The sequence below is a fragment of the Lates calcarifer genome, linkage group LG2 (assembly GCF_001640805.2).
Source record: "Lates calcarifer isolate ASB-BC8 linkage group LG2, TLL_Latcal_v3, whole genome shotgun sequence".
Lineage (NCBI taxonomy): Eukaryota > Metazoa > Chordata > Actinopteri > Centropomidae > Lates > Lates calcarifer.
The window spans coordinates 13,749,812-13,763,301 of NC_066834.1; the positions used below are offsets into that span (position 1 = coordinate 13,749,812).

Sequence of the window (13,490 nt, forward strand, 5' to 3'; positions counted from 1 at the left end):
ACGGGATATTTATTATATGTTCTGACAGATTTAGCTCAGGTTAAAAAGTTTCTGAGGACAGTTTGACCCCTTGTTTTTGCAGTGTGTCTCCTCTGGACTCATTATTGATGTTGCTGACTGCAGCTGGCAGCGAAACTTCAAACCTGCTGAAGCCTGGAGGCAGAGAGTGTTTGATACCGATAATGATTGCTTTTTGCTTTGGCTGATGGTGTATTTGTGCGTCTGCTGGTCAGACTGTGGACAGAACTGGAGGAGTGTGTTTGTCTCTGTTTGTCAGTCAGTGTTGAGGAGCTGTGTCACAGAACTGACTCAGTCTGAATGAAGCCTCAGGTCTGAGTCAGAGTCCACATGGCTGATCCTCTCAGACCATCAGTCTCCTCCAGCTGTCTGACTCCACATGACGCTCTGAATTATCACTGCTGGCCTGACCACACTCACCACTTCACCTGATCACTGTCACCACTTCACAACATGTTTTTAAATCAGGAACATGAGTCGAGGAGAATCTCTCTTCTCTCTCTGATGAATCAGAAATCATTGGCTCAGTCTGCAGCTCTTCTGCATCATTTAAAAGCCTCTCACGGATCGGGGGTGGGTGATGGGGGGGGCAGAGACTCGGGGGCAGTTGCAGACATCAGCATTAAGAGTAATTAAAGATGATGGTTTGGCAGAGGAGAAAATGTTCCACCTTTGGTTGTTTGCAAAAACTTCCAAAGTCAAAGACATTAAACAGAGACTGTAAAACGCTAACTTAGAGCCAACCTATAACTAACAGTATGACTTTTCATAGACTGAGCCTGATGTCAAAAATTGGTGGAATGCACCTTTAATTCATCCTTTCAGCTTTAATGAAACACAAACCAACATCACAGCATGTGAAGAAACAGCACGTGAACCCAGACGTTTTTTAAACTGATGTTTTTCTGGAGGTTTGGAAACGTTGAGGTGTGGTGGAGGACGACTCCACGCGACCTCCACACCCTGACAGTGTGTTTGTATCTGTATCTGTGTATCGGTACGAAACAAGAGGTACAGACACTGACGAGCAGAGTGAACACCAGCCCAGTTCAAGGACTGGCGTGCGTTGAGGAGGTTTTATTTTTGGTTTGTTAGATTGATATCAGGAGCTGCCAGAAACTTGTTACCAGACGTTAATGAGGTTCAGCTCAGGTTTTAGTAAAGATCATATTGTCTGAGTGAATCCGGCTCATGTTCATCACCATCTGAAACTGTTTCCTGTGGTAAATGTAGAGGGCTGTGCAGCAGTGTCAGGCGTGTCACCTGGTTCACATGGACCTTCTGTAGATGAGTAACATTATTAACAAATGAAACAGGTTTATACCGAAACAGTATCTAGGCCAGTATTAGCACTTTAAAGCTGTTGTGTCTGTGAACGTCTCGTCAGTCACTCCTTCAGTTTATCCTTGGAGCCTCGACAGATGTTTTGTCAGCAGCTGATATCAGAATTCCTCCTCGGCTCTGGGAGAGGAGCTGCAGGATGAGAAGCTGCTGTCACAGTCCGCTCTGGAAAAACCACCGGGCCAAAGATTAAAAGAAATATTTTCATTATTTATTTGGTGCCTGCCGTCGTCGCTGGCCGTGACAGACCTTTGAAGAGCGGAGGCTTTGATGGAAATGAATTTTCTGGTGTCTTCTGTCCTGAGTCTGGTCTCTGAGACCTGATCTGGGACAGGAAGCAGCAGTGGACAGAGGACTGATGATATCTGTCTGTTTCACAGCTTAAAGCCCTGATGAGAATCTGAAATCAATAAGAGGAATCAGCAGAAGATTAGTCAGATTACCTGTGGTCCAGATCCACACGGATTCTGCCTCTCATCGATCTTCTCCACAGAAACATGTGGAACATCTGATCTGCTGTTACAGACAGTAGAGGCAGTTCATGTACATAATCTGACTTAGTGTCGGTGTCTGTTATATCTCACTGACTGAGTTTTATTCTTTTTGTTTCACAACATGAAATCAGCTGTTAGTGAGGAAACATCATTTCCATCTGGACATTAAGCCTCAGTCGTATTTGTCAGGAGAGTTTAACAGTCAGTCAGAGAAATGTGTTGATTTATGATCAGTTAGTTTTGTAAACTAAACATCCACACAACAGAAGGGACCAGAGGTCGATGCTGCTCTGGCTTCCTGTCGTGGTGGTGGTGAGAGAAGACTAGATTTCCTGCTAGACATCTCCACGCTGTTAAATCGCTGATATCATGAAAAATTGGGGCTGGTATATTGTTAACGCTACGAAGTGGCACAGCCCTGATTCACAGAGAAAATGTTTCCTCATGTTTTTAACAGATAAACTGAAACAGAACAGTTTCAGGAGAGGAGGTTTTGCTGTATTCTTCTTACACGTTTTTCATTCAACAAATAAAGTTAAACTTATTTGTTAAACATTGTAATAACACACAAGTTACAGATGGAGAGTAAACGTACAGAGTGTTTGATCTGGAGGTTTCCTGTTGGAGCAGGTTTATGAGATGAGTCCCTGTGCTGTTTGTCCTGTGAACACAGTGCAAACACTGTTAAACATGGCTGCTCAGTTTCAGTATAAAAACAATCATCTCTGCTAATGTTTGGAGGAAATACAGTCAGTTTGTGTTTAAATGAAAAACACTAAGCTGAACATTTTCCTTTAAACCAGGTGAAACTGAGTCTGACTGAAGAATAAATCTGTAACATAATTAATCTGATCAGCTCTCATTCAATTTACCTTTCTGATCTTCTCTGACTGTTTTTCCAGAGCTGTGTTTCTTTAAGTCGATGGTCATCAACTTAAAAAATAAAATGTTGTAGTTCTCAAGCTATTCTCACATCCCAGCCTTTAGCTGCAATGCATTCTGGTCCAGTTTCATGTCTGTCTGGTTGTTGTCGTGTGCTGCTCCTGTTCCTCCTCTTGCTGTGTTGAAACATTTCCTGCTCAGTTTCTCTGATGCGACGTCTTCTCTGTGTCTGTTTGACATAACTCATGGTTTCTGCAGCACAGAGGTCTAAACTCAGTCCACCCCCTCCACCCCCGGCCGGCTAAGGTGTGAACTGGCTGTAAAGTCAGATCACAACAGGCAGGTTAGCAGAGAAGCAGCTCCAGGCTGCAGCTGCATGTCCAGACGTTTTCCTCTGCATAAACCTGACGCTGCTGCTGCTGCTGCTGCTGCTCACTTCATCTCACTTCAACTCGTTCTCTGACGTAATAATGTTGTTGCTGTGAAAGTTTTAGCGTCAACATTAAAAGACCAGACTGATCAGTCAGTCAAGAGCTCATCAGTTCCCTCAGATTTTTGATTTTTCTAAAACAATAAACGCTCTTTAAAGAGAACTATTTTAAGCTGCAGATTAATTCAGATTAAGTGCTCTTCTGCATGTTTCTGTGTTTGCATGTCTCCTTATCAGCTCTCAGTTGTCTATTTTTCTCTGCTGTGTGTCTGCAGGTGGAGAGGGAGATAGCCATCCTCAAACTCATAGAGCATCCTCACGTTTTAAAGCTGCACGACGTCTATGAAAATAAGAAATACCTGTAAGTACACCTGTCCGCTCTCACATCACATCCTGTTTTATCTCTCACAGAAATCCTAAAAAAAAGGACAAAAGTAGTCCTCACCACAGCACTCGTTTAAGATAAGATAATCCCTTATTAGTCCCACAGTGGGGAAATTTACTGTTGCAGCAGAAAACTGAGATAGAAAAAATGGAAAAATGAATCAAATAAGGAAACATTAGTAAATACAATGCAAGATCTAAAAATGATGAGCAATATAAACAGGACTACATAGACAGCAACAAATTGGATTTGAATCCTGATTATTGTTGTACATATTACTAACCATGTGAGCTCTCAGGAGTCATGTTTATTCAAACAGCACAGAATCGTGAATTAGCCTAAAGGTGTTTTACAGCCTCTGTGCACTGAGCCTCACACAGACTGTTTTCATGAATCTGTCAAATATCAGAGTTTATATTTCTGAGGATTTAAACTCCAGTCGACCTGTGAATCCTGACAGCTCTGATCAGATGAAGTCAGGACAGTCAGTGGACAGTTTCCTCTGTGCCGCAGTTTGAGCTCTGGGGTTTTATTAAAGCATGAAACATGTCTCTGCCCCCTCCCTACTTTAACCCGCCCCTCCCCCCCTGTGGCTGTGAAGCTTTAATATATATCCCTGCCTTATTGTGTACATTAATCAGCTGTGTGTGGCCGCTCCGCTCCAGCAGCTTAATACTCTGTTCAATAATTGATAAAGTCGTCGAGCAGGAATCTGTTTTCTTAATGCTGCGAGGATGAGGAGCGACGGTCATCACGGCTGAGAACAGTTTGCAGCTCACACATCAGACACCAACATGTTTGTAATTTAAAGAGCTGCGACAGGTGAACGCTCGAGCACATCCTTTAATCTGCTCATAAATCAGCCGGCTCTCCACACAGACCCAGGATCAGCGATGTCTCCCAGATTAATGAGCACACATTTAAAACCACAGGATCTTCTCAGGGATTTACTGCAGACATTGATGTTCAACACAAACACAGTTTATGGCTCAATTATTTCATTAATACCTCCCTCATTCTGAGGAAAATGAAACAGGATTTCCTTTGATGAAGCTGTTTCATTTCTGTGGAAATTATATTTACACAGATACTGGACTGGTTCTGCTGCTGCACTCCAGTATTTCTACTTCTCCTCCTCCACAGTTCAGAGGAAAATATTCTCCTTGGCTGAAAAAAATCGGTTCTATAAATATTACTCCTCCATTTCTTTTAGACGGAGTTGGATCATTTACTCAACAGCAGCAGTTTTTTTACATGATAGTTAAGTCATGTTAGGGGAAGGAGATAGAAGTAATAACACTAGCAGTAGGACTAATAATGTCCAAATATAACAGCAGGCGTTGAGGAGGAGCAGGAGGTTTGCCATCACACATCAGACTCAGATACAGATAAACACTCTCCGGCCACTTTATTAGATACACCTGTTCAACTACTCATTAACTAAATATCTAATCAGCCAATCACATGGAAGCAGCTCAGTGCATTTAGTCATGTAGACATGGTGAAGACAACCTGCTGAAGTATTTCAGAAACTGCTGAACTACTGGGATTTTCCCACTCAACCATCTCTAGGGTTTACAGAGAATGATCCGAAAAAGAGAAAATAACCAGTGAGCATCAGTTCTCTGGATGATAATGCCAATTGTTGATGCCAGAGGTCAGAGGAGAATCATCAGTTTGCTTCAAGCTGATGGGAAGGCAACAGTAACTCAAATAAAACTCGTTACAACCATCATCCAACTTCTTCTATCACTGACTGTGGCTCCCATCTTTTCCTCCTGTGCAGGTATCTGGTGTTAGAGCACGTGTCCGGGGGCGAGCTCTTCGACTACCTGGTGAAGAAAGGCAGGTTAACACCTAAAGAGGCCAGAAAGTTCTTCAGACAGATCATCTCAGCCCTGGACTTCTGCCACAGCCACTCCATATGGTTCGTTACCATCACTGTCACCTTCACTCTCTATCTCACACACAGCTGACGTCAGGGGGAGCAGAACATTTATTTAATAAAGGGCTACACAGACGTTTGTTCAAGTAAAACTGCTGAAATTTGCCTGGTTGGCGTTTCTGTTAGAGCAGCACAGAAACATGAGGGAGGAGATCAGTGAGCTGTGGAGAAACACCTGATGAATCTGTGCTGACTGAACACTGCAGCAGAGGAAATGTCTGAGAGAAGCAAAGTCTGCAGCAGTTTCATCAGTCACACACACACAGAATAAAACCAGGTTTAAACCGTCTGATTAGACATTAACTAAATATAAAATTAAACATTTTCTCTCAAGCTTCTCAAGCCAAATAGTTAGCTAAACAATCTGTCTTTAAAAATATTTGACAAGCTGGACAGAGTAGATGAACAGATGAACTCTCCTCAATCAGCTGCTAAATCAATGGATGTGGATGTGGTCTGTGGGCTCAGATGCAGTAGTGTGGCTGTAGTGAGCAGGACTCTAGAAATGATCTGTGCATGTGATGGAGGAATGACCAGTGCAGAGGAGAAATTCAACTTAATTTACATTAAAGCTGGTTGTTTTAACCAAGATTGAGCTGCAACATGTTTTTTTTTTTTTTTTCAACTACATTTAAGTTTCCTGTTATAGACTAACCTGTAGTTTAGCTAATTTACAGTTTATTCCTGTTAATTCCCATGAAAAGTTTCCAACTTTGTCAGTAAATCACAACAGATTAAAATATGTTAGTTACTTTACTCTCATCATGACAGAAGAGCAGCTGTATATATGAAATTGAGCACTGGAACACAACAATTTCCTGCAAGGGATCAATAAAGTTTTCTATTTCTGATCATTCACTCAGTGAATTTCCAACACACCTTACTCAGTCATAAGACTGTTTCCTCATATCATCACTGTAAATCTGTTTTATGACTTTCCAGACAGGTTGGTGGACAGAAACTAATGAATGATGGACATGTAACGGCACAGGAACTGAGCCCAGATCAGGTTTTACTAAGCTGAACAGCTGACAGTGATTTGCATGAGTCTGAGTGTAAAGTAAATATTCTGTAGAATTTAACTGATGAAAACACTGAGTTGATTTTCTGCCTCTTCTATGTGAAACCATGTTCCTAAAAGCTGTGAAGTGTTTTCTGTGTTTGATGGTAGAACAACAGGTTTCCTCCTCTTCAGCCTCGTCCTCATCAGCTGCAGCCTGAGGCGACTTTACAGCCTCCAGCTCCTCTTGATGTCTTTTCATCTCTCTCTCCACCTTTAGTTCCTTGATGCATGGCTGCAGCTCTGTGTATCTAAGAGCAATTGCACATCAAAGACCTGGATCCTCCCACTCTCAGCATTAGACATCAAGTGTTTGGCTTTGAAGGACTGGATTTATTCTGTGCTGTGGAGTCAAAAGAGCCTTATCTGCTGGTTTCATTTCACTCATTCATTTGGAGTAAAAGCATAGATCTGATACTGACTCAGACCTCCTTCACATCTGGACTGGATCAGGTCCTGATGACCGGGTTGTAATCACATAGCTTTTACCACAGAAATAGGACTGTAGTTTTATATTATTTGAGAAGTTTCCTGTTTTACACATGGGTAGATGTTTAAATAAATAAATCTACAGTATTCAAATAATGTTTTATATGAAACGAACAAAGAAGTGAAACAGAAACATGTGATCATCAGGTTGGTGGACAGAAAGAAATTAGTTAAAAAGGATCCCAGGATTCTGATGTGAGGACTTTGTGATTCATGTCGAGGAAACTGGACCTGCTCTCAGTTCTGTGACCAAAGAAACTTTTCACATTAGAGAATAAACATGGGACAATAAATCCACAGCAGGTTCAGTTACCTTTGACTCCTTTGACACCTCCAGATATCCTGAGTCCAGAGCCAAGTTGAAACTTTTATAAAGAGGTTTTCAAGGGTCCAGAGTCCAAACAGACCTGTAGAAAATCCTCCTGAACCTGATGTGCATACATTCACTTTTCACTGACACGAACTAGTCCAGAGTCAGTGACAGAAGCAGGAGTCACACATGAAATAACTGAGGTGTAAAAATGTATTTAGAACTCAAGCTAAAAACCTAAACCAGCTGAGGGAGGCCTGGAGAGAAGAGGAGAGATGAGGTCTGTTTCCTGATGTCCTACAGAGAGGGACAGCACAGACCCTGTTAGAGAAAGACCTGGTCCGACAGGAACAGGATCAGTTCAGATCCACATCTCAGTCTCTCTCTTCTGTCTCCTGTTTCTCCTCCAGCCACAGAGATCTGAAGCCCGAGAACTTGTTGTTAGACGAGAAGAACAACATCAGGATAGCAGACTTTGGCATGGCGTCTCTGCAGGTCGGGGACAGTCTGCTGGAGACCAGCTGTGGGTGAGTCCTTCAAGTCACTGACCAACGAGTCACAACGAGTCAACCTCAGGGTTGAGTTAGAACCCAGCCTGTGTCCTTTATCTTTTTCTCTGTTTTTGATCAGGTGTTCATCCAGTCTTTGTCGACTCACATCATGATGCTGCAACAACCTCACATCAGTCAGACCCAGACACAGAGTAACATTATCAATCGATTATGAATATGTACGTAAATGAACCTTAAAGGGATATTTTTCAGGTTTTTAATCCTCTTATCAACATGGGAGTGGACAGATATGCTTTCTTTGTATGTTTATTATTATTACAACAAGACAATGACAGATACTGTCCAGAATATTCTCCAGCAAGCTGCAGATAACTTTCTACTGAAGGTTTGTTTCTGCTCGCCATCCACAATGTTATTGCTGCGTTACCTCCTGATTTCCCAAACTACAGGGTGGGCCGAGGGTCATAATCACAGAACGTGGGTCAAAGTAATTAGTGGCATTGAAAGGAATTAGCATCAACTCATTATTATTGTGTTAACTTTGACAGCTCTAATTGTTGCTGATTTAAACTCCTGTTTATTGACCTTTTATCTCTGTGTTTGGTCTCCTCCACCTCCTGAGGGAAATCTCTGGCTCTGTAGCTGCTAAATGCTCCACTGTGTTCACCAGCTGCTCTCTGACTGAGTCTGTCTGAGCAGGTAGAGGACAGAGGATTTTATCAGAGCTGAGGCTGAAGCAGACAGGAAATGTGTTCTGTGGAGCTGATGATAATTCTCTGTGGGTTCGTCAGTGCAAATAACCTCCCCTCAAACAAGTAGTTATTAGAGTTAATGTGGAATAATGGTGCAGAGTGTGGCTGTAAACCCACGCAGCTGAGCCCAGCTTCAGTGTGTTGTCGTGTCTGTGGAAACAGGAGAAACCTCTCTGTTGTCTTTGGTCCTGGATGTTTGTTCCTCAGGCTTTAGAGAGCTCTGCAGGAACCAGGCTGGTCCGACGTGTCCCGCTCTCCACAGCTAACCTCGGGCTAACCAGTGTTTCATGGACTTAGTCATGTGGAAGAGCTGAAGCCGACTCCTCCGGCTCAGAAACACTGCACAGAGAGAGAGAGGAGTTAGTGCATAAAACTGTGCGCCTACAGTTCCTCATTAGTTTTCATTTGGATTCAAACAATCAGAGTACTGCACCAGGCTCTGTAATCTCACATAAATGTTTTATATATATGTTCTGAAAACCTGTTCATCAGTTTTCATGTGATTCCTCATTAAACGTGAACGACCTGACGACACAGTGGAGGAGTGATTTTTATTATTTTAGAGATGAAACTAAACTGATAATCAGAGTTTATTTGGTTGATTAAAGGTCAAAACATACAGATGTTAAATCTCTTTGTCTCTGTTTCATGAGACTGTTTGTTCAACAGCTTTTAAATAATTCAGTTTTAATATGAAGACCTAATTTCATCTGTAAATGTAGTCGAAATACTTTTGAAGTAAATGTTGTACTTCATGTGATCCAGACGTTCAAACAGACTAATTTAACAGTTGTTTCTGGAGCACATTGTCCTTTTTTATTAATTCTGTTTTTTTATTTAAAGAGTGTCTTTGTACAGGAGCGTATTAATGAAAAACTTTCCATTTACAGTCTCAGTCAACTCATTTTTTATTAGAAACATATTTAACAGCAGAACTAAGCGAGTTTACATTTCTACAGTCACAGTCTGCTTTTATTGGGATCATAAATTCAATCCATTTATTCCAAATTTGGTGGAATTTGTCCTTTTTATCCAGTATTTTCAACAATTTTCTCGTCTTGAAGTTTATTCTAATATTTTTCCAGCAATGTTCTCTCCAGTCCACGTTGATCACTGAAAACTGTAGACTTCCCCCGAGTTTCCTCAGAAACCTCTGTTCCTGCCTCCTTTTCTTTTTATCTCAGTGTGAACTGAAACAACACCTGCTGTACATTAACGCTGAGCTTTTACAGCCTGAATTGTTTCAGTTTAGAAAGTTGTCACATGATGCATTTCATGATGAAGCTGCTCATCAGTCTCTGATCATGTGACCTGTCAGGCTTTCACCTGCACAACATCAGTCATTTAAACTGCTCTGATGATTCAGGTTAATACACTGCACATCTGAAAACAGGAAGTTAAAGTTCCTGCACCTGTTCAGCCTGCTTACAGTCTGTTTACAGTCTGCAACTTGTCGTCTATGTTTGAAACGTGATACCAGTCTCCTCCTCTGATCTGACTCCAGGTCTGTGGTTATAAATAAGATCTGTTTCTATCATTTATAAACTGATTTATTGACGTTTACTGGAGGTTTAATGGACTACTGTAGAAAGTGAGGGAGTTATTTCTTACAGTGTGCGACTGAGTTGTGAGTGGAGAGGTCAGAGGTCAGAAGGAGTCGGTGTTTCCATATGTTCAGAGACAGACTGACGTTCTGACAGGCTGAACAGAGGTGATGGATGAAGAGAAGCAGAGCTGAGTCACATGATGAATAACCTCTGATGGATCCTGGAAACATGACGACAAACACGTCTGAGGATTTTTTCTTTTCATGTGACGTTAATTAAATTTGTTGAACATCACTCACATCGCAGACCGTTGAGGACGAGTCGCCTGGAGCAGAGAGGATGAAGATCTGCTGTGGAGTAATTAGACTGTAGTTAATGTATTTATACAGGGCTGAGTGTGAGTGGTTCACATCCACTGGTTTTACATGAACATGATTAAATATGAAGCTGGCAGTGATGGAGTGTGTGTTTACTCTGAGAGTCTCTGCTCCGTTTGTTCTGTACGCTGTAAAAACTACAACTACCTGTTCTCTGGCATGAATAACAGTCAGGAGCTTGTTTGACCTCAGACTTAAATCAAAGACAATATGTTATTTCAGTGACAGTGAGGGAGAATCTTTATCTGTGATTCATTATGAAAAGAGAAAGTTCTGCTGACTTGCTAAATTGTTTTATTCTCACTTTCAGAACCAATAATCATGAGTTCAGTTGAAAAATGTTCAGTGGATTGTTTATGTAACTCATTAAGTTTTTGGAAACATTGCATTTTTTTATGAGACGTTTAGGTCCTGTTGGTGATTTTGAATCCCGATGCTCATGAGCTCAGTGCTCACGCTGCAGAGACAGGAAAAACTGTTATGAGGGATAAAGAGAAAAAAATAATTCTTGCTCTTTGATAAAGAGAAAAGAGAGTAAATTAACAAAAGAAAAATACCTGAGTTGTGATCATGGAAAATCACCTGAACTTGTGATTATAAATTCACAGAAGATTCTTCAAAACAAAAACGTTGCCTTGAAGTTTTGAGTTTTCTGATTTTTTTTACAGTGTGCACAACACAGCAACTAAACTACTCCTCGTCAGTGTCAGTAACTGTACTTACTGTTGTAACTGAGTATTTTTCCTCTGTGTCTTAGATCAGCACATTACTGCAGTTTCAGCTTCTCTCTGTCAGCTCCCGCTCACAGTCAGTTAATTATTTTCTATAATGTTGTTTAGTTTAAGCTGTAACAGGTCGTTAGTTTAGTCTATTATTCTTTTGGGAATTTTCTTTGTGTCTGCAGTGATACATCACCGAGGACTGCCTCAGCTGTTTCAGACTCACAGAGTCATGCTGTGTTGTTATTGACCTGCGATCTTACTGAGTTTGTTCTTATTCATGAAAAATACCAAGCAGTGAAGCAGGAAGTTAAAATACTCTGCACAAATGAACGATAAGAGAACCACGATCTGTCTGTCCACTCCAAACTGCCGAGGATTCAACGTAAAGTTCAGTCATTGTAATCATTTCCCGTAGGTGACGCCTGTGTTTGAGGAAAGTGCATAATGTTTTATATATGAGAACACATTCTGTGTGAAAGATCTGAATCTAGAAACTGGTTTATAGACGAACAAATGTAATAGAGTAAAAAGTACAGTCTCTGAAATGTAAGAAAGTCCATGTATAAATCTGTATAAAAGAGCAGTGTCAGAGTAAATCACCAGACTTGATCAGTAGAAAACTTGTGTGATTTCTGGAGTCAGACCCTGTAAAAACAGTGGACTGGTCCTTTATGTAAATAACGTCAAAGTGTGTCACATGTTGTGGTGACGGTGTTTGATGCTGTCATGTGTTACCCAACAGGATGAGCTGTTTGGACTGAGGCTGTTTCATGTTACATAATCATCACTTAGCAAACACAGACATAATAAATCACATCAGGCTCTGAGGGTTTTTTTTTTGGTAAAGTGGTTTTTATCATGTGAGGAGCTTCACCTGTCCTCCCCCTCCTCCCCCTTCTCCCCTCAGTGGTTGTAGCTGCTGGCTGTGATGTTAACATCCTCTCTGCCTCTTTCACAGATCTCCACACTACGCCTGCCCAGAGGTTATCAGGGTAAGTGCTCTCTCTCTGCCTCTTTCTTTTCTTTCATACAGTAAAAGCAGCTCTTACATCACTGCTCCATCCTCCCTGCTTTCACCCCCCCTCCCCTCCCCCTCTGCAGGTTTTGTATTTTTTGTCCATTTTCCATCCCCGTGTCTTTGTCAGATGACCCAACATGTACAGCTTGAATGTATCTAAGGCTTTCACTCAGTCTAAGATGAAAAGATTTTCAAAGACATAAAGAATAAAAATGATGATAAAGTAACAGTGATGATGAGGAGGAGTTGAAATGACAGGCTCTCCCTGCAGCCTCCACCTGCAGACGTTCAGGGACAAACAGTCGACGCGGCAGGTTTCATCAGAAACAGAAGATTCAGACACCTCCTCCCAGAATAACTCCTGCAGTGCAGTCAGCAGCACAAACTGCTGATGTTATACCAGAGGAGAGAGATCCATATATTTCCATGCAGTGTGGTTTCAGGGCTCAGAGTGAGGGTGGTGTATATGATGTGAATCTCCTCTCTGTCTCTCTGTCTTTAACAGGGGGAGAAGTATGACGGCAGGAAAGCAGATGCCTGGAGCTGTGGAGTCATCCTGTTTGCACTGTTAGTGGTGAGTGACGTCTGTAATAGCTGCTCGTACACTGACCTTCATCCTTCAGCTGGAAGCACACATTAAAACAGGAAGTTAGGATCTAATATATCGGTGTTTTTGAGCTGGGACAGTCAGTGTCTGTGGAGCAGCTCCAGGATTTATTTCATCACTGGTTCTTTCTGCTTTATAAATGAGAGTGAAAATATTACTCTCCATTACTCGGCTGCCGCAGGTCAAAGGTGACGTCCAGATAGATTTGTAACACTCAGTGTATTAATGGAGCAGTCATTTGACAGAAGATTCAGTTAACTGTCCATAGTCTTTGAGGTTTAAATTAAAGATGAGAGGCTGGAGACAGGTTGTGTACCAATAAAAGATTTAAACCACATTATAAATTAAATGAGTGCAGAAATAAAGCCCTCTGTCATAAATCATCATCTTTCTACTGAGATCTAGTCATAATCAGACAAACGATCGGCCAAGCTTGTAAAATGCATCAACTGTTTAAAATATTAAGGGCTTTGAAGTCCTGCATGGACCCTGACAGACCCCCCAGGAGCTCTGACCTGTAACTACTAAACAACCCATTCAGAGGTGAATCTGACCGATGTTCATTCAGCAAAATACAAAATACACTAATATGTAGAGTATT

The 13,490-nt window shown here is 41.5% G+C and overlaps 1 protein-coding gene across 8 annotated transcripts in view; it reads left to right on the plus strand.

Moving 5' to 3' along the window:
* Positions 1–13,490, plus strand: part of LOC108894288 (serine/threonine-protein kinase BRSK2) — a 94,121-nt gene that overhangs the window by 51,071 nt on the left and 29,560 nt on the right. For all 8 annotated transcript variants that reach the window (XM_051075899.1, XM_051075905.1, XM_018692901.2 and 5 more), the window contains exons 3-7: positions 3,441–3,526; positions 5,337–5,477; positions 7,765–7,881; positions 12,223–12,256; positions 12,788–12,856. In XM_051075899.1, the coding sequence (XP_050931856.1) occupies positions 3,441–3,526; positions 5,337–5,477; positions 7,765–7,881; positions 12,223–12,256; positions 12,788–12,856 (447 nt within the window). The remainder of the gene's footprint in view (positions 1–3,440; positions 3,527–5,336; positions 5,478–7,764; positions 7,882–12,222; positions 12,257–12,787; positions 12,857–13,490) is intronic.